This window comes from Typha angustifolia, chromosome 4 (assembly GCF_048772165.1).
Source record: "Typha angustifolia cultivar Huaian chromosome 4, ASM4877216v1, whole genome shotgun sequence".
Classification (NCBI taxonomy): Eukaryota; Viridiplantae; Streptophyta; class Magnoliopsida; order Poales; family Typhaceae; genus Typha; species Typha angustifolia.
In genome coordinates this window covers 1,612,183-1,633,209 of record NC_133242.1, presented here as the reverse complement: position 1 = coordinate 1,633,209, position 21,027 = coordinate 1,612,183, and the positions used below count along the sequence as shown (strand labels likewise).

General features: G+C 37.8%; 3 protein-coding genes across 9 annotated transcripts; 1 reads left to right on the top strand and 2 right to left on the bottom strand.

Annotated features, from left to right (window-relative positions):
• Nucleotides 1-255: 255 nt before the first annotated feature.
• On the bottom strand, nucleotides 256-8,779 carry LOC140759814 (probable inactive leucine-rich repeat receptor-like protein kinase At3g03770). Of its 4 annotated transcripts, XM_073096496.1 has the most exons (11): nucleotides 8,652-8,764; nucleotides 8,036-8,109; nucleotides 6,988-7,054; nucleotides 4,670-5,698; nucleotides 3,163-4,554; nucleotides 2,575-2,708; nucleotides 2,094-2,334; nucleotides 1,786-1,994; nucleotides 1,648-1,694; nucleotides 1,205-1,316; nucleotides 256-1,021 (listed from the first exon to the last, which is right to left on the bottom strand). In XM_073096496.1, the coding sequence occupies exons 5-11, from the start codon at nucleotides 4,493-4,495 to the stop codon at nucleotides 746-748; spliced, it is 2,352 nt and encodes a 783-aa protein (XP_072952597.1). In that variant the 5' UTR covers nucleotides 4,496-4,554; nucleotides 4,670-5,698; nucleotides 6,988-7,054; nucleotides 8,036-8,109; nucleotides 8,652-8,764; the 3' UTR covers nucleotides 256-745. The 4 variants fall into 4 exon arrangements, with proteins under 4 accessions (XP_072952597.1, XP_072952594.1, XP_072952598.1 ...); XM_073096493.1 differs by lacking the exon at nucleotides 8,036-8,109 and having other exon boundaries at nucleotides 8,652-8,779; XM_073096497.1 differs by lacking the exon at nucleotides 4,670-5,698.
• A 227-nt stretch (nucleotides 8,780-9,006) lies between these two features.
• Nucleotides 9,007-11,405, bottom strand: LOC140759175 (plant cysteine oxidase 2-like). The gene is made up of 5 exons (XM_073095662.1): nucleotides 10,852-11,405; nucleotides 10,647-10,768; nucleotides 10,386-10,545; nucleotides 10,090-10,293; nucleotides 9,007-9,321 (listed from the first exon to the last, which is right to left on the bottom strand). Exons 1-5 carry the CDS (start codon nucleotides 11,087-11,089, stop codon nucleotides 9,194-9,196), a joined length of 852 nt encoding a protein of 283 aa, XP_072951763.1. The 5' UTR covers nucleotides 11,090-11,405; the 3' UTR covers nucleotides 9,007-9,193.
• Nucleotides 11,406-14,079: 2,674 nt separating this feature from the next.
• LOC140759788 (25.3 kDa vesicle transport protein SEC22-1-like) lies at nucleotides 14,080-20,335 on the top strand. Of its 4 annotated transcripts, none has more exons than XM_073096453.1 (7): nucleotides 14,086-14,221; nucleotides 15,232-16,186; nucleotides 17,092-17,334; nucleotides 17,874-18,034; nucleotides 18,143-18,289; nucleotides 18,565-18,641; nucleotides 19,833-20,335. In XM_073096453.1, the coding sequence occupies exons 3-7, from the start codon at nucleotides 17,147-17,149 to the stop codon at nucleotides 19,914-19,916; spliced, it is 657 nt and encodes a 218-aa protein (XP_072952554.1). In that variant the 5' UTR covers nucleotides 14,086-14,221; nucleotides 15,232-16,186; nucleotides 17,092-17,146; the 3' UTR covers nucleotides 19,917-20,335. The 4 variants fall into 4 exon arrangements, with proteins under 4 accessions (XP_072952553.1, XP_072952554.1, XP_072952552.1 ...); XM_073096451.1 differs by having other exon boundaries at nucleotides 17,088-17,334; XM_073096452.1 differs by lacking the exon at nucleotides 15,232-16,186 and having other exon boundaries at nucleotides 14,080-14,221; nucleotides 17,088-17,334.
• Nucleotides 20,336-21,027: the final 692 nt, after the last annotated feature.

Below are 21,027 nucleotides of genomic sequence, written 5' to 3'. Positions count from 1 at the left end.
CCTGTTGAGAAAACTGGGATACTTCCCAGTTATGGTTTATTTCATGAATAGGGGGTGGCACAATGGCACTAGACAGTGACCATACTGCATCTTGTAATTGTGTAATAGGGCTAAGAATGGTGCATGTCATTGTGTTACTTCACTGTCTTGTGCAACTCCCAAGAATCAGTGATGTGCTAGTCAATCAAAGGGAACAATGCAAAAAGGTGAGCTCATTCTCAAAATCAGGTAGTTTGGGAGTTAAAAACTCCTCTCTGAGGTGAATAAAATTATTGGCAGATTCTTAGTTTTCTCAAGAAAAAAAGGCAAAAGGAAGTACTATCCAGCATCCACTATCATTCGAAGGCACATGTAAAAGCCTCAAATGATCTGATGAAAAACCAAAAACTTAACTAACTACATATTCAGAGTGTCAAGCCAACAGATTTCTTATGACCCATCTGTGAATCGAGTAGTAGCATTTTTGCACACCAAGAATAGAAACAAAGGGAACACAAAATCAGAATGTACACATCTTGCAGGATACTTTGCAACTTCAGCTTGAGAAATTTGGGAGGCTGCAAAGGTTTCCTATTGACAGATGGCAATACAGCTGCAAAATAAAACCTTCATCTTTAGCAGACAAGATCATATATTTGCTCGAATTCATTTCACAGCAATGCAGTAACCGGCAAGAACTTGGAACAGAACTGAAGGTTGTCCTTATTGCAGTTAGCAATTTTCCGTCGGGGATAACAGTTCAACTCTAATTGACTGGTGAATTAGGGTCCTGAGAAGGTGAAGGTGGGAAATCTTCGCTGCTCTGAGAATCTCTCCTCCATGCATCCTGGACTTGGGCAGCAAACTGCAAGTTCCAAAGCACATCCTCGACTGAAGGTCTCTCTGTTGGGTCCTCAGATAGACATCGCATGCACAACTCCATAACAGTCTTCAACGATTCACCTGAACAAGTCCTACTTACCACCGGATCTATAATTCTCCTCCTCCTAGCAGCCCCATCAACTATAATGCTTGATTGTAGCTGTTCAAGTAGCCAAATTTAAATACAAAAACTTATATAATTAGATAAGAATTATAGGTTTACAGAACAAACTGGCACAAGATCAAACTAGAAAATTAGCAAAATATGGAATAAACTACAGAACTAGCCTTCCAATCAACGTTAAATGTAAACAAAAGCAGTTGTAAGTAAACGAAGTTGTACCTGATTCTTCAAGGTTTTCACCTCATAATGTGATGTGACTGGCTTTCCGCACACAATTTCCAACAAGATTACACCAAAATCATAGATGTCGATCTTGTCCCCATGCTTAACCCTGCAAACAACCAGAGAAGGTGGTTTATAGCAATCATTTCCATTTAAGAGTCAAGAGTTGCAGAAAACATGTTGCTGTATATGCAAAATAAATGAAGTGCATCCAATGCATGACTTTGCCTCCTTTACTTTTCTTTTTGGGTGCATGTTTATCAGTATTTCAGGATACTGATCACTCACTCTATTAAGTTGCATAAGAAGTTATAATTTCATAAGGTGATAAGACTATGAGTTTTATATCCTTGATCTTATCAACTCTCAAATGGCTCACTGCATCATAAGCAAACCTTTCTTTCAAATCTTCTGGAAAATGACAAAGTATTCTTAATTACCTCTTGATAGATTCCTTCGACCCAAGAGAAGATTCTCCAGCTCCTACCTGCAAGGATGCATAAGGGTTGATGCCAAATCAACAATACTGACTTGACCGAACATTTTAAGCTCTACTTGAAGGTCCTTCTTCTTCTTACCTCAGTTTTCATATTTTCTGCTAGTATAGGCAAATTGTAGCTGCTGATTTTAGCAACAAGGTTCTGATCTAAAAATATATTTGTGATTTTCAGGTCATTTGCAAACAAGCCAGGTATGATACCTCCATGCAAAAACTGAATACCCTTTGCTATTCCTATGGCAGCCGATATTCTGTGTGTCCAGATAAACTTCTTTCCTTCGAGTCCCTCTACAAAATGGCATTTTACAAAATGTTACTGTAAGTAGAAGTAGATAAGGCAACAAGTGGATGTAAGCTCAACAAATTAAGGAGAAAATGTAAACTTACTTGAAATGACACTCCTTAAATTTTCGTCTGATACATATTCAAAGATGAGAAACAGTTGGTTGACACTGGAATCGTCAAGGTCATATTCAAAGCAGTGCCCAAGTGCACTAACTAAATGATAATGCCTAAGCTTCAATATCAGCTCAATGTGACGATTAAAGTTGTGTGAACTCTGCTTCTTTTTTAGTTTCAAGGAACATACTGTCACCAACATGCCATTATTGAGCTTGCCTTGGTGCATCTGGAAGTATATAGAATTTTTGTTTCACTATCATGTGTAAAAGCATTATGATATTTCACATGCTTTGAAAAAAAGGAATCTCATTGTATCTTTGGTCCTGTCAGAGCTTCTATAATGTTTACACACGTTATCCCGAATGGACAAAATGGAGTACATATTTCTTAATATGTGCTAACAACATAATATTTGATCAGTTAAAGTTCAATAACCTGTTGCATAACAATAATGAGCAATGTATACCTGACCATGAGGAGCTTCTCCCATGAAAGTTGATGTCCCAAAGTTATCCGTTGCTGCTTCAAGTTCCTCCAAAGAAAATGATCGGTAAGATGGAAGACCAAGTGCTCCCAACTTCATTGTCTGAGATATATACCCTTTGTTTTGAGAAGAGAAATTCAGATCAGTAGCATTTCAAATTAAGATGAAGTATGTTAACTAACAGCAAAACAAAATGAAATGCAGTGACTTATTCCAAGGATTACTAAGTACAATAAGATTGCCAAAGAGTTTTGCATATATTACATAAGAACAACACTAAAATTATAGGAAACCCACAAGAGAAATATCACCAAAATGGAACATGATGCAATGCAGCTCTGTATATTTAGTCTTACTTTGAAAGCCAACCTATACACTTCTACCTATTCGCTCCCTCAATAACGTATCTTTTAACTGAGTAGAATTTTATCTGTTCAATTACATGTCACTTAACTCCTTCCAGTTATATATGAGTACTAGATAGGGGTGTGTGTGTGTGTGTGTGTGTGTGAGAGAGAGAGAGAGAGAGAGAGAGAGAGAGAGAGAGAGAGAGAGAGAGAGAGATTGTACTTGCATCAGCGAGCAACTTGGTAGAATACCCACTTGAAGCATGCTCAATTAGCTTTCCTGGGGGTTCTTTCATTCTTCTTTTCCTTATCATTTTTGTTGTGAAAAATATCAGAAGACCAACGAGCAAAGCACATACAATTGCCACTCCCAAAACACTGAACTGAATAACTGCCTTTCCAACTGATTTCTTCTTTGGTGTCTCAGGCAATATTCCCACGGCCAAAGCCTGGTTCTGACAAAAGGATGATGGGTGCTGGCTAGGATCATTGGTGTCTAAACAATTTCCCCAATAAAAAACCACCTTCTCCTTAGAACCTGAACTCAAGCAAGCAGGCAAGTTGCCAGACAGAAGATTTGACGACAAATCCACAAACACAAGTTCGTCATTGCACGACATGTTTTTGAAGAGCATTCCAGTGAATCTATTTCCAGCGATATTTATATAACGAATTAAAGGCAAAGACAACAATGGTGGCATAAATGGACCAACAAATCTATTGAGAGAGACATCCAACAACTGGAGTGTATAAAAATAGCTTAATTCAGCAGGCAGACCACCACCAAACCTGTTTTTCCTCAAAACAACAGACACCACCTTCTTTCCCAATTTCGGAAATTGTGGTCCAAGTGAGTTGTTCTCCAAATCGAGCACTTGAAGGTTAGTCAAATCGCTGAGATCAGGCAATTCTCCAGTTAAATTATTCGACGAGAGCACAAGTGTTCTTAGAGATACCATCTTTCCTATAGAATCAGGCAGAGAACCATTTAATGTATTGTTCTTTAAACTCAGAACAGCCAAGACTGGAAGCGCATTCAACCAATCTGGAACTCCATCAGTAAGCAAGTTATAATCAAGTATTAGGGTCTGGAGATTGGTCAGATTGGATACTGCTTGAGGAATTGCTCCAGAAAGGAAATTGTTGCTCATGTTGACTATCTCCAGCGATGATAACCGAGAAATCGTTGCAGGTAAGGGACCCCATAGTCCAAGAGAAGCCAAGGTGAGAACTTTCAAGTCTGGAAGCCTGGTGAGAGTAATGAAGAGGGCATCTATTGAGAAGTTTCTGGGAAGAGGTGGAGAACCCTGCTTACCGATGATATGTAGCTGGGTCAAACTGTTCTTATAGCAAACTACAGTAACAGATGCAGTGGGTTGGACCTCGCAGAAGTTAGTGTGCTTATTCCATCCACTAAGTACAGATGGGTAGTTCAAGAGCTGCTTGATTCTTAGAAGAGACCATGTTTGTGAGGTCTGCAGCTGTTCTGTGTAAAGGATTAAGACCGCAAATATTGAGAAGATGAGCAGATAAGAGTAGTAGCTTCGAATAGCCATTGATCAGTACTAATCTTCTCCCTCAAAACTCTAACAGAAAATCCTTCTTTCTACAAGAACTAAACAGAAAAAAACCAAAATAAATGTGGGCATCTCCACCTTTTGAAATATTTTCTACTAGACCAAGGGAAAAAAAATTCTTAACTTGAACGCAGGCAAGCAAGAAGAACGTACCTTTCTCCTCAGAAACAACAATGTAGATGGAAGGACCACAAACTAGGAACATAAATATCGGATTATTTCGTTTTTCTCGATTCAACCCATAGAAAAGCTAGCTCCAAGATCGAACCAAAGCCCAACATTCAGAAAACCCAACTTTGAAGAGGTTAAGGTGAGTCAGATGCCTTGTCTCTCTCCAAGACGGGGATAAGAAATGGGCAAACGGTCAAATGGTCTCCGAAAGCTGAGCTTGAAACGGATGCAGGGGAGAGGACAATAAGACAAACCCAAGTACGCTTTTTTCCCCACCATGACAAGCGACACCTTTGCTTCTCTTCTCTCTTTCATATTTAAGGCAGCTTATTTATTCCTTTATTTCCTTTTCTCCTCCTCCACGGTCACCATTAAAGCGTGGGAAAGCAAAAGAAGAGCATCTCTCCCTATGGTGGAGCAGGAAAGGAGACGCCTTTGGTAGAGTTTGAGGGAGAGAGAAGAGAGGAAGAAAAAAATTAAAAAGAAAAAAAAAAAGAGGCTTCTGTAGATGGTTGCGTCGGTGTCAGGTTGGTCTCCCTCCTTCTTCTCTTCGTGGCCGTTGCTTCGCGCCATTATTCAATCTAAATTGACGAAAATACCCTCGTTCAGGTGGATTTGTAGTGTAATGCGGCATATCGTGAGCCAGCACCTCCCGGCCATCCGATTCGTGGCGATGGGCTGAGCTTGGACGGTTCTGATTGTAATATTTTTTTTGGGGTCCAAATACGCGTCTCGACTTATTCTTTTATTTTATCTTAAATATTTTGACCTTAATTATGCTATTAATTTTATTCATTTCGTGGACTTGGATGCCTCTTACCCTCTTCTCATCCCTTAAATTTTCCTCTTTCTCTAGAATTTACACCCTGGCATTTTGTAATTTATTATATTTTTATGCAAATTAACACCAACCTTTATCAATAATATTATTCAACGTCTTATGATGCACTGAAGCATTAAGCGGACATGATTGCTTAAGTGCGTGCCACGTTCTCTACTTCGTATGCCTCGCTGAAAAAAAATAAAAGAAAAGATTTTAAACATATTTGTTGTCACTAGAAACTTTCAAAATGTCACAATTACCATTGCTATATATATTTTTAAATGATATAGTTATCACCGAAGACCAGGTTGCATTTTTATAAATTATTTTAAATAATTTAATAATTATTCAAAATATCTTATTTTATGTAAGAAAAAAAAATATTGATAAATATTTTATATTATAAGTGTTAAAAAATGAGAGTAAAAAAATTAGTGGCATTTATAATAATTTATGAAATGTAATGAAAACTATAACAATTTAAAATTTAATAACAATTTATATTAAAAAAAAAAAAAGAAAAAGGTGAGCGCGACACCTCCTGTCGAATGTTAGGAAGTATCAATTTCTTGGGCCCCATTTCATACCCTTTCTGTAGGAAATCCGCTGCTCCAAAGAATCAGCTGATGACCGTTGAGCCAAGCTATCGACTAAGCAATTTTATATATAATATATAATAAGCACATAGAGATGAAGTTAACTCCTGCTATCTTAATAAGCATAACAAAGATACCCATCAACTTTATTAAAATTGTTCTGTATAAAGTACGTTTATGAGCACCGAGGCTAAACATAAGTCCGACAAAAAATCAGTCCTTTATGAATACAAAAGTACTTAGATCTTACTAAGATTTAAATAATATAATAAGCTTTTAAGTTCAGGCTCCAAATAATATGCTAAATATTGATGAGACATATTCTTAAGTTATCGTATTGGAGAGCTGTTTCTTTAAACCAATTACACCGTCGAATCATCAATTAATCGAGTCGAACAGTTAAACTAAATTATTAAACTACTAAATAAATTTTTTATAATAATTATTTAAAATTAGAGTCAATCATACGATCATCTATTTTACTATAGTTGGTTGGTGGTTGTTATAAATCACCAGCCAATCGTTCGTGAGCATCTGCCAATTTCTTCAGTAGCAGAGTTTCCGAAGGCTCGGTCGTAGGAATACCCTGCAGTCGGGTGTATCGTACTCCTAGAAAGAGCTTCTTAAGTTCATAGAACCCAAAGCTCCTTGATAACAACATCATAAATAGGTAGATAATTAAGCCCAGAATACCAAGCACTGGCAAGCGCAAACTCTCTTGTTTAATATTTCCATCTATGTTGAAGACTTGAAGGATATGGATAGAATCTTATTTCATTTCCCAACTACTATGATGATTACTAAATTGCCTCGAGAGCAAACAAAGAAACAACTATCACCAATTACAGAGAAAGATTCAGTGAGGACTTCTCACAACTCACCAGTCTCTGCAACTCCTCAACATTTTTCAATAAATTATCATTTGTTCCCCGGGTACAACAAGCAAGTCTGGAACAAAGGAAATGTGTTAGATTATTTACTTGGACAAGGACCTTGAAGCTGGTCATTAAGCAATAGAAGCTGAGATGCATATAATATAAATGGAGTGGTTGACTTAGGAATTGACTACTGGATTCTGATCTAATTTAGTCCTGCAGTAATTTAAGTGTCAATAGACAACTAGCTTAACCAAGCAGCAACCATTGACCTTTTTGGTTCAGCAAATTCATGGTGCCAAACAAACTCCCAACTGAAGACCTTCAGTGGGTCAAAGAGACGTGATTACCAACTCTACAAACACACCAAGGAAATGCATAAGAATGAACTAAATGTTATGCTTTACAATATATGACATCAAAAAACAGGTGTTTTAGCTAAGCTCCCAGCTCAAAACTGATTGAAGCTAAGCTTAAGCTCGACTTGACTCAGTTTTTTTTAAGAAAAAGACAATTTCTATCTTCTTAGTTTTCCAACTAAATGACATTAATAGCTACGATAAGAAAATAATAGTATTCCACAAATTCCATACAGTATGACGACGTCATGCATGCTGAGTAACTTGAAAATGATGGTTAGATATTTCTACAGCAATTGGTAAGCAAAGATCACAATGTTCTAAACAAAAGATAATCAACATCAATATTGCACGTTTACTGTGTTACCAATCTCTAATTAAGAACTTGTCCATAGTGCAATCCTTCATCGTCATTATCCAATCATTTTCCCGCATTAATAACAGGTAAGCTGGAAGAGAAGACAAGTCAAAGGGGAGAGCCTCCAATAGACAATAAGCCTTTTAATGTAATCCTTACTGACTTTATAAGGACTTATTCAAGAAAGATTGTAGATTGATCCGCAATCAGAATCAATTCCATTATAGCCCCTACAGGTATCTAAGAAATGTGTCGGATCGCAACTTTGAGTATGGAATTCAGAGGGTTCAAATAATGAAATTTTAAGATGAATGCTATGAATTTGATTTGAGTTTACCTCAATTCCAAGAAATTATATGTTCTACCAAGATCTCCTTGAGAGTTTAATTCCTATACTCATCCAAAGCTCATCTGAGAAATAATTAAAGACCAAAAAGATTTAGTGGATACCATATATCTTAATATTAGGGTGTGAAAACTTTCTTCAACAAGCATCTCAACCTCTGTAACCAAATCCTTCTTGGAGAAAAGTCAAGATCTTTCATCTGCTATAAGACAAGGGTACAGTATCTGAAATCAAAGCTGACAGAAACTCCCTACCTAGGGTTTGTCCATCCCCAAACATTTTCAAGAAATAGAATATTGGAAGTCCATTAAACTAGATATATGACCACAACCACATAGACTTTATCAAGCAATTATAGAATACTCGAAAGATATCTCTTCCTACCTAAGATAATAGATACATCATCTACTGCAAGAAGCACACTCGATAGTGAAGTTTGCAGACTTTACTGCAAGATACTTCACATCATTACCTCGTTTCTAGAATCACATGAAACAAGGGCATGAATTGCTCAAAAGCAACCAAAGAAGCATAGGATTGATGAAGGGATGTTCTCTAATACTCGAATCTAATGACCCAAAAGATGCCAAACAAACATTAGAGTTACCTTCTCCCCTAATTATCACCATGCGAAGATTCCAGTAGAAGAAATTAAACAGCAACCGAGATAGGAAGCATCGAATTTGGATCGAACCGGCGACGAGGGAGAGGGGTTCCGCTTAGTACTTACACCTGATCTTATCGAAATTTATCTCGTTTGGACATATTTACAATTGCACACCCTTATTTCCGTATATTTGCAAAAGAGTCCCTTGGGGAGGACTTTTGACTCCATTTTTATCGTACAAAATCCACCTAACTCAAATAAATGTACTGCATCTCAAAAATCTAACATTTAAATCACCTTTATTAGACTGGATTTAATTACACGACCTTAACTTTGTCCACGAGAAACAGGAGGAGGAAAAAAAAACGTGGTTGTATTAATTAACTTGAAGAATTTGACAATCTACAGCTGCATGTTTGATCCGACCATCTTCTAGTACACAGAGATTAGAAGAGTACAGGAAGAAACAAGAAACTAACAGTAAACAAGACATCTTTGCTGCTGTTAGAAAAATGGAGGACCAAAGTAAAAATTATCTCAAATCAGACATCAATGATCTGTGGACCAAGGTATTCAGCCCATTCCATATACGATTCCTCCGGCATGCCGTCGATCTTTTCTAACCATCCTATCCGTTCATTTCCCTCTCCATTTTGTGTGGCAGCACCATCTGTTAGAATAAAAAGTATATCCTTGCGTGAGTAAGTGATAATTCATCAACTATTCTAAAAACTTATGCCGTTAAAAATTAATAATTTTTATATAAGAAATGTTAATATTCTTTAAGTAGAGAGTATAAAGTTTGGCAGGATGATAGTTGCTAAGTGTGACTTGGTACCAGCATATATGTGAAACCAGGGAGCCTAAAGCACATGGTATTTGAACTTTTCTTCAAAAATTATCTTGTATGTATCCTGTCTACCCTAGTAGAATGATAAATAAATATAAATATATGTATTCCCAGAAGTAAAAGATTAATCCATGGGCTACCAAGAAACAGGGGTAGTTTTCCATTATGATATGCTGGTACAGTATTAAAGTGCAAGATGATGAGGGCAGTTGGTTTGGTGTGATGCATATATATATATATATAGTTTGATACTGAGCTAGTTTCTAACTTAATTTTTAATTGTGAACCAAAGGTAAAGCCAAAGAGTAAAGAAACAAATATGCAGTAAAGATATGTTCACAGTTCAGATAGGTTAAACATAACTTTTGTTAATACTCAAGGGGAAAACTCATGTCCATATTCATTCACATACTGATCAAAGTTTTGGGGGTTTTGCATATAATCTGATCAGTTCTGAATTGCATGTAGTACTTATTCAAATTTGATAGTTGCGTGCTACTTCCTCAACAAGTGTTGCAGATCACTAGCTGTTAGAAATCAATAACAGTGGACAGATAAATCTTGAGGAGAACCATCAAATTTGCTTACTTGAATAGCTGAAGAAATTCTGATCGTTGTAATAGGTGCAGTCGCGGTCGTCTTCCGCCGAATACGGCGGTCCGAGAACGTCGAGCACCGCACAAGCTTTAATGGCTCTGAAAGTATGGAGATTGCCTCCAGTTGTTGGATACAAGATGGAGGTGTTGCATGGTGCAGAGAAATCTGAATCCACTACCAGTTTTGCCAGTCTCGCTGCACATATTAAAATTCATCAGTGGACTAATTATAGGATTCCAAACCCAATAGGTAAAGAAACAGGAGAGGGGGCGGGGTGGGGTTCTCACATTGATCTGAGGGAGTTTTGGAGTCATTTGATTCAGCTGGATCAACCCAGTCATATGATTTTATATGCATTTCTCCTAGGAGTAGTTTGCTAAACACAGTCATTCCTGGATGGTTATGCAGAGGGATCACCGCCTTGGGAGGCAAAAAGAATATAACCATCTGCAAATTAGAATGCAGAACGATAGATATTAATCATTTAGGGCTTGAATTAGACGTTCGCCATCGTTAACTTTATGGGAAAAAGAAATGCTTTTGCTTACCGAGAAATTTTCGCATCTTTTTATGATCGTGTATCTAATGATTGGAGTTCCTTTTGTGGCTTTTTTAGCATTGAAGAAATCCATATCCATGCTTAACCGTAGATCCTCTGGTCTCATACCATCTACAAACACCGCAGCAAAAGTTAGTGTCATGCTAGAAAGCTCGAAATGTTGCAGAAAGTTGAGAGGTAAATAATAAACATACCGAGAAGTTTCTGAAGCATATCGACGTCGGCCGGCGCCGGCACGGTGCCGGGCCCCTTGAACACCGACTTGCAGGCGACGAAGAGCCGCTGAATCGCCATCGAATCGGCCTGGACGCGCCGCATCGCCGCCCGCCGGCCGCAGCTCCTCTTCTTACTAATCTTCGCCCTGATGGCCGAACCCTTCTTCTTCCCCCTCCGCTCCCTCTCCTCCTCCCCAATGCCCTCCTCCACTTTCATCCAGCTCGATCAAGAAATCCCTCTCCAAACTCGCCTCTCCCCCGCCCCCACCAAAATCCGCCGCAAAAAAGGGAAAAAAAAAGAAGAAGAGAGACGCAGATCGCAAAATCCAACCTCGACAAGGCTTCGGACAAGGACGGATAGGTTATTCCGGAAGAACAGTAACAATGAGAAGGGGTGGATAACGAGGGAAGGAGAGGGCTGGGGGGATATAAAGGAAGAAAGGAAGGAAGGGGGTTGAACAAAACCAGGGGCCATGGATAAGCTCCGGAAAAGGGTAGAATGAAACCAACCAAGACCAAAACTGCTAGTTTTCGACACTTATCGCCCCTCTTATTCTCCAACCCGTACACAGTTTTGAAATCCCCGGCTCTCCGCTTAAGTATCTAACGGTTAGTATTAAATGACCCAATTACCCCTCCCTATGCCTGCCACCTCCTTGGAGAGAGACTATTTATTTCACTTCCTTTTTCTTCGCAACTTGGCAAGATGCCAAAGTCAAAAATGGTAAAAGGAAACCGGAGTTTCTATCAACCATGCAAAATTAAGCTTGGATTAAACAATGCACCGTTAAAGTGGACGTACTCTAATTAGTAATTAGTAGTTGTCTATTTAAGATGGAAAACAGAGGAAAAAGTTGTTTATTGGTAGGGGCCAGAGAGGATAAATAGAGGAGGGTCATATTAGCACATCTTTTGATGATAAAAGCGTTAGAGAGGTTAAATGTTTAATATATCTAGCTTAATTTAGTAATAAAAAACCATGCTCAGTAGGTCCACCACATCCACCTCCTTTTAGTCGTCGTTTATTTAGAAGTTCTCGTCACATTTAATGTGATATTAAGTTTAAGATGAGGATAACAAAGAGAGGGATTAAAATAATAGTTGATCAAATATATATGATTATATTAGTATATATTTAAATAGTTATTTACTTATTATTCCTTACAAGTGAACGATTTCACAAGACACATTGTCACATTGCCCTCTCAATTATGTGAAAATTTTCTAAGTGTCTAAACTGTCGATATGTCACAATCTAATTTTAATGCTCTATGAATTATTTTATAAAGGTTGGAGATAAAAATAGTTATCTAGTACGTTTTATCCATGTAGTAGGTGAGGGATATTGTACAGCTAAGGATTAAATTATAATAAGAAAAAACCAGAAGGCTTATATAAAAGTTGGCAATAATTAAGAGCTCAATATGCAATTAGTGTAAAAAAAATATTTAAAATTTAAAATTTAGCGTATAAAATTTAAATCTTAGTTCATTATTATAAATAAAAATATTAAATATAAGTAAATTGCAAAACTCGGAGTTTTCACGTGTTTTTATTCGCAGATTAGAGAGCACGGAGTAGTAGTAGTCTGTGGAAGGTGAGCTTACGGCGGCGACCGGAACCTCTCCTCTCCCTTTTGCCATTTTGGGAAAGAAGAATGGGGCCAGCCACGTGTTTGCTAGTCATCTCGGTCTGGATATGAGCGGGGCCAACGCGACTCGCTCCAGTTCGGGGTCGCGATTAGCGCCAGGTGGCGGGGTCCACGAAATTGGACGGAGATAAAGCGACTCGGCCGCTTCGAGAAAAGCTACGATTTATTCCACTAAAAAAGAACGGCTACGATCCGTTGACCCTATTGCAAGTCTTTTCCAGCTTGGCACCCTGGCTTTGTGTTTATTACGATCGAGGGTATTAACGGAAGTTTTGGCATGGGATCTGGATCGCTTGAGGTGGCGTGTGCATTGTCGCAATTGGCCTTCGACTCTCCACTAGATTTCACGTGATTGCCACGTGAAAGTCGGTGGAAAATTTAAATCTTCTAGATTGCTCCGTGGCTGGTATTGCCCGGTACAGCGGAAAGGAAAATGATAACACGTTGAGAGACCGCCACGTATACGTTACGTTGTTTAAGACTGGCCAAAAATATCCATGAAACGACACGGGTTTTACGATTTTATCCACTTTGGCACAGGATACGTGGCAATATTCCATGACAGGTGGCACTTCGCCGTTGTGAATTCCGAGGCGAAGACCGCACCAACCCGTCAGTTGGGCTCGCCTTTTACCGCCTTAGCTTAGGTAGGGAATCTTAGTAGTCTTAGTAGTCCATGTTTAAATACTATTGCGGTAACAGCGAACATTTCCCTCTTTATTACTGTTCACATTTTAATTTCTCAGAAATATCTTTATTTTACCCTAATAATAACTAATAAAGTATATAGAATCTCACTTGACTGCACTAAATTTTAGTTAATATACTAATCAGTCTAGCCTAGGCTTTAAGTCGTCTACGTCGCTAAATCACCAACTGAGTTAAGCTAAATTACTAAACTATCAAATAATTTTTTCTACCGAAATCAATTCTATGACTTTCTTACTCAAAGAAAAAGGTTCTTATTAGTCACTGTTGAAGGAGAAATATTTATATAATAAACTATGATTGATAATAATATAAAATAATGAATGCTTTTAATAATAAACTTTTCGTATTAAAGCGTGCTTAAACTTCTATATTCTAATGAAAAATCTTAATCGGGAGATCCAGTACTGTGAACATATATTTGTTCCTCGTGATAAACGAAAATTGCTTCACTATTTTTGGGTGGATTCTATGCATTATGGCGTTTAGGTCGCCCATCAATTGTTACAACTATTTTACCACTGTACATATAGCTCTCGTTACCCTCCACGACGTTTTGTGTTGCCCTCCTCGGACCACTTGGCACGAGGGGGCCACGTCAGCGACCCACGTGTCGTGGTCTTAACTGCATGCAGGGGGACATGTCATGAAGTAGATGAGTTGGCAACGTCTAACGACAGGAACCTATACATATATGTTTCATTCGTGACTGAAGTCGGGAGGGCAGGGTAGGCTTATGACGTGGAACTCGTTGCGGAGTTCGGCCGAAATAGCTAAAACTATAGGTACTTTTCTGCAACCGGACGCACGTGTATGGCACGTGTAGCTCGTCCTCGAGCTTTGTTTGTTAAGAAATCTTAAAACCCTTAAAATTTCCCACCCATCTGGGCGACTCCCACGCCGTCGCCGGAGTTGGCCGTCCCGTAGGCCGGCGCGGTGGCGCCGGTATTCGCGCAGCCTTTGCCGCCCCCCGAACTGGCATCAGCTGTGGTAAGGGTTTAGCCCTTCGCAATTAGTCCCTTTTGAGTTCATATAAATTTGGAACTGATGGATTCTATTGTTGGCTTAGAGCTGTAAGCTGGACGAAAATTTTCTATATGAGAAGGGAAATAGATCCTTGTTCTAGACTTAGGATGTCTTCTAAGAATTAGTCACTGCAGTAGAATAATGCCAGGTGCTCCAATAGAAGTATCTTGACTTGAAGTAAACTGCTGCTCATTTCATTCTTCTTTGGAGGATTGCAATACACAGGATTTCTTCAAAATGTTGAAATGCTATTGATCTTTTCGTGTTTGGGCTTCAATTTCAATCCAGAAGCAACATATAAAGGTTGCGGTTTTCGTGATTGTGCAAAAAGGATTGCACAGTCTCCAGCAAGCAACCAAAAGTGAAGCTTTTATGCATTACTTATTGCAAGGAATTTATTTATGCCAGCCAGTTACTAGCTTGGCGTTGACTATAAGTACTTGCAACATTTGCATTGTCTTCTTATCTCATTGCAAGGAACTTCTTCATGAATGGTAGGTTATGTGTGAGCAATATCAGGAAATCATATGCATTGTCACCGGAAACAGCTTACCAATGTTCGGCAGGATTACAATTGTATCAGTTCCTGATTCAAGTATTAGTAATTTAACTTCTGGCAGGAGAGTGTAATCTGACCTTTGAAAGAGAGGAATGTCTACTACCTATTGTTATAGATTTGAAGATAGACATAGAAAGCCTTGTCCTTGTGAGGCATTCATCATTCTATTTGGTACGCAAGCATATTATAGAATTGCATTGGATTTAGTCTCCAAAGTCTAATGAGAGGTTCTGGAGTGCTAATTCTCTGCTTCTCATACTTCCATGCTTTGTTGAAGTTATAGTGTTCTGAGTTTGGTTGGTAAGGCCTTGAGGTCTTACTGACTCGAATCCTTATAGCAGATTATAGTATAATTTTGCCATTTTCACTTTATTTCTTCTCTTTATACTTTTAAACCTTTCATCTGGATGACCAGGTATATCTACTTCTTTCCCTTGAGACTCCCAGAGTATCATCCTCAAATCTTAAGGAAGAGATGTTGGCTGTGTTCCTGAGAAGTATTGTGGAATATCTCCCTCTTATCTATGTTCTTGAATGATCTCAGAATACTTGATCAAGGTTATATTAGAAACAAACTATTAATATATCAAAATTTCCAACTTTTTCGATCCACTCGATTAAGTTGGTGGTAGATTGGTATTTAACTAGGAAGCAATATTACTTTCCCTAAGAAAACAAAAGGGCAATATTATTATTATTATTATTATATTGAATTAATTTCTTGGGATCAGAAAGGCCATTCTTTTTCGGAAAGGAAAATTAACATTGCTAAAATCAAGCTTTATTACCATTTATACCGTACGATTATTTTGCCTTCAGATTTCTTAATTGATTGAGTTAAATTAATTAACTCGATTTTAGATATTGGGTAAAAGGAGAACCAAATATTAAAGTCAAATAAAATATATTATAGGTATTTAAGTTTATCTTTTAAAAAGTAAATAGAATATTTTTATTTTATTTTATTAGCTACTGTTTGATTAAAAAATAGGTCGGTGTTTTATGAGGATTAACGATTATAAGAGTTGAAAGATAAAATTAGTTTCGCAAACTAACTTTTAACCTTTGATCTTAATTTGGCTCTTTATAACCGGGGTAATTAAATACTAATTACGTGCTTTTCTTAAACAAATTATTCCGGGATCCGAGTTAACCCAGTCTATAATTTATTCGATAATTACTCTCCCGTCCTTCCACTGTTCGTTTCCTCTTTCCCTCTCTCCCTCTCTCTCTCTCTCTCTCCCCCTCTTCTTCTCGCTCCTCTTGCCGACGACCCGCCGACGAAGGAAGGAAGGAAGGAAGAAGGAAGGAAGAAAACCACCATCAAATACCAACCTCAGCACTGATCTCGAGCAGCAGCTATTGACCCCGTAAGCATAGATTCGTCCGTAATCTCTTCTTCTCTCCCGATCTTAGAGTCTCATTGTTTGAAGAAAGATCGATTTGGTAGTGTTTTTGTTATAATTCTCGTGGATTTCGTAAATGTAAGATGAGTACTTCTTTTGATCTATCGATCCGTCGATCTTGCTTTCTGGTTTTATTAGTCTTTACGACATTCGTTTACTGTTGTTAAAGGTTTGGATCTTGATGGAGTCTGTGGAGACTTTGGTACCCTTCGAGTTTCTTCGTGTTTAGTCTTTAATTATTTGACATTGGCGAGGACGACGGGAAAATAACACATAATGATATCCTCAGCCCAGAGGAGATGAGATGGATCAACTGAATCACGAGAATAGTTTTCAGAATGGGACCTATTCACTCATGGAACTTTTGGAATTAGTCAGAAAAATTATTGTGAAACCTACTTCCTGCTTCAACATTGTACATTTGTGATAAAGAGAGTAGTAGTCTAGTAGTACTGGAAAATTTAATGTTTCTGTTGATATCTGTCTAGGTTATTTATGAGGATGTTCATGTATATTGGCATAACCCTGGTATGATTTGGATATGGAATCTGAACTTTATTTAGTATGGTAAAAAGATGTCGCTAATTAGTAACTAGAAGCTCCAAATGTTTAGCTATTTGGGAGCATGGAATGCACATAATGAATTCGTCGGGTTGAACAACTACTGATGCTCTGACGTTTCACATTCTTATCCTGTAATGCATTGTTGATGAAGATTGGCAGGTTGAAACTTGACCCGGTGAATTGTTATAATCTGGCACATGACATACCAAACCCGTTTGCTAGTATTTAAAATTGGAATTCTCATTTCTTAGATCTTATGTGAGGTTGTTATTTTGCCCCTTCACTCTTTTTCTTTGTGTAGGTAGGTTCCGAAGGTCATCCACACCATTTTGTACTCTGTTCCCAGTTTTGTGGGGTAAAATGGTTAAATTAACAATGATAGCACGCGTGACTGATGGACTTCCATTAGCAGAAGGGTTGGATGACGGTCGTGATCAGAAAGACTCTGATTTCTATAAGCAACAAGCAAAACTTCTATTCAAGAACCTGTCCAAAGGACATCATGAGGCTTCACGGATGTCAATTGAGACTGGACCATACTATTTCCAGTATCCTATAATCTATGTTCTTTTGTGTGTACCTTCTTTTCGAAAAAGGGCATCCCATAGCATGTGTTTCTTCCAATGGTGAGAAATTCATGATGAAGGCAGCCTTAACCAGTTATCCCTTGCTATGTCTTGAGTGTTTTTCAACTCTCTACAATATGAGTTGAGAATACCTGCAATCCATATTTTTGTGACTGCGGATGTGTTTCAACCATTCTGTAGGGGATTCATTCTGTGGCTTTTTATTGAACTGGTATCCAAATAAGTATTGAAGTTCCTTGCTCGTACCTTAATTGCTTTCCTATGGTTCTATTTCATTGTTAACCTGATTGAACTAAACAGCACTGTGACTTGGCTATACCTTGATAATATTTTATTGTACCTTAATTGTTCAGTGTGAGTTATGTAAACTATCTGTTTCCTTTGATAGGAAACATGTTCTGCCATTTTCTAGTTAAAGCAATTGTGACTTTCAATGGTTATACTTGTTTTCTGTCAAGGAAAGTTTCTGTTGCACTGTTACCTTTGACTCAAGTATGCAGCTATATAATTGAAGGCCGTGTATGTTACCTGACAATGTGTGATCGTTCTTATCCAAAGAAACTTGCTTTTCAATACCTGGAGGACCTCAAAAATGAATTTGAGAGAGTCAATGGGAGTCAAATTGAAACTGCCGCAAGGCCTTATGCTTTTATTAAGTTTGGTATGTTGCTTATAGTGGTTCTTCATCTATCTTAACTTTTCTGTAGAATCTTCCTTGTGTTGCATAATGATTTATAATTCTGGTTGTTCTCTTTCTTGCTACATGCAGACACATTCATACAGAAGACCAAGAAATTGTATTTAGATACGCGGACCCAACGGAACCTTTCGAAGCTAAACGATGAACTTTACGAAGTGCACCAAATTATGACTCGCAACGTTCAAGAAGTTCTTGGTGTTGGTGAAAAGTTGGACCGTAAGTTCACAAATATTGTAGTTGCTAAGTATTGTAATTTTCTAGCCTCTGGTAGAATGATCCCCAGAACTGTCCATATTATCAGAAACAATCCTTGGATGAGAGCTAATTCACACAACTGTCACGGTTTTAAATTTTAATGCCCTTTAAGTTCCATCACTTTTTCACCTACATAGCATTAGGTTTTTGGTTTTTCATGCTGATTATTTGCAGCAACTTAGATATCAGTTCTCATGTACTTCCTGTTGAAATCTTTTAATTACATGATTATGCAGAGGTCAGTGAAATGTCTAGTAGGTTAACATCAGAATCTCGCATCTATGCAGACAGGGCAAAGGATCTAAATCGGCAGGTAAGGCTTTCTTGGTAGGGCATCGTTACCTTTTATGAGCATTTCTGGTATCCTGAGAATTTTGCACATGTTAAATTAACGTGCATAGACACCTTTCTTCACACTTCTCTATCTGAAATTTCAGCTTGAACTATGTCTAATTCCATCAGTTTAAAGTTGTCTTTCTTGGTAGCAAAGGCAAATATAGGATTTGCTCATGCTATAGTCAGTTCTTGCATTCCCCCTTGAGAACAATTTTCTGCATAGAAATAATTCAATTCTTTTGTTTCAAGGAAAACTCAATCTATAGATATTTCCTTTATAGATCTTAACAAATATTTCTATTTTTGGTGAAGTCTGGGAAAAGGAGAGAAACTTCCTTGCTTTCTCTGTTACAAAAGGAGGTGTCTATTACCACAACAACTTCATGCATTTTCACCTTTATAGCCTGGTTATTGTTTATAAATAGGAGTTTAGTTGGCCATCTCTATATTTGTGAAAACTAAATAGCATCCCACCTGATCCATCCAGTTGAGAAGAAAAGGACGGCTGTCAATAAAAAAAATAAAAAACTAATTCCTGGGGACAATTGGAGACTTGACCTTTCCTTATCATGGTTAAATAATTTCTGTCTTTGACTCCACACATGACATAATTTGCTGTTATGGATCTGGAATTCACATGTTTAATTTAGTGCCAACATGAAAGAACAAGCGCCGCATTCAAAGGGCACTTACCTGTCATATCTTGAAACAAGACTAGAGTATGAAAGGCATTTTTCTAGGAATTTGATAGCTAAGAGTCTGCAACGTGATCAAGTTCTCTTCATTTCATAGCTTTTAACTTTTTTTCTCCTGATAGTAAGTATAGCTTGTAGATTTTATGCACTAGCCATTAGGGGCAGACCTGCATTGGGACAGCCATCGAGGGCCAAATACAGGATGGACTGCTCCGTTACATATTTCACTCTTAGAGTTGCCATTGCTGCGGGTATCCACAATCAGCTTTTCTTCATTTTGCAGATTCTATGACCTCTATGTAACATAACATGAAGTCCTTTGATCACCATTTTCTTCTTTCAATGGATCATATATTCTGATTAGATTTTGACATTTGTTATGAGATAACCTAAATAGAATACTTATATATCAGTTTGTTCCATACTTGAAGTCTTGTATATTCCACATAACATTATGCTGCTGGATTTTACAGGCTTTCATACGGAAATGGGCTCCTGTTGCCATTGTTCTGGGTGTCGTCCTGCTTCTCTTTTGGGTCAGAAAGAAGATATGGTGATTCTGCTGATTGGCAACAGAGTTTCTCTTCTCTCTTTTTTTCTTTTTTTTTCTTTTCTTGGGGGTTTGTGCGGAGAAAGGCCTGCACAATCTCGAGTATATTATGAATGCTGGTCGCCGCTCCGCCAACCAGATGTCTGCTCCTTTAAGCAAATACATGGTTGCATTATTCACCACCATGAGAGCTCAAGCCTCAAAGTGAAGAGATATACTTCATTATAATCTTGACAACTGCTGCTAAATTACTCTGTAAAGTTTATGCCATTTCTGCTGATTATTTTTTTTCGTAATGATGTTAAAGTTAAACAAAGATGCTATAGTTGCACTTGTAGTATTCTTCTTCTACCTTTGGAGGTTTGGACCAGTCTCTTACAGTCTCTGGATATTCTGAATTATTATTCAATTTGTTACATCATCATGAGAGATGGCTGACAGAAATTTCTTGATGCATGTACACTGTGCTGCACTTTCAAGTTAGATCATCATCAAATTGAAGTTACACAGCTACTGATGGGCAAATGGGTCGAATAACCTAACCTGATTGAGATGTTGCAGTGGCCCACCACGGGTAACCTACCGCAAGAAGTAGGAACACCTAATCTCATACAGCATTTATAATTCTAAATAGAATATCAATGTTAACAAAAGTCATGCATCTCTTTTTCATTAAAAATTAAGATAATGTGTTTTAGTGTTTATTTAATTTAAGTGGATGTCAAAATATTGCACGTGAGGATCTGAGCCTATCTATATAAAGTCTAACACAAAAGTTAATTATTATTTTAATTTTAATTTTTGTGAGCCACAACTATTAAGGAATTCTCAATTTCCCAATAAGAACTTGTTTGACTGTGGTAGATCGTAGATGGCGACAGAAAGAAGTTAGATGAATGTAGCAGTGATGGTTGTCAAATTGTACTCAAATTTCCTTTATACAAACAAAACTCTAGTGCTCTCCTTAGGAGTAGGAAACCTGATACTTTTCTATTTAGTTTAGCTGTGACAAATTCCAAACCTCTCACCTATCACAAGGACATTTCAACATGAGGATGGCTGATAAATTCCAGAATTTATAAAGCAATCTCCATGAGCCAGCCCAGCCTTCCACTTCT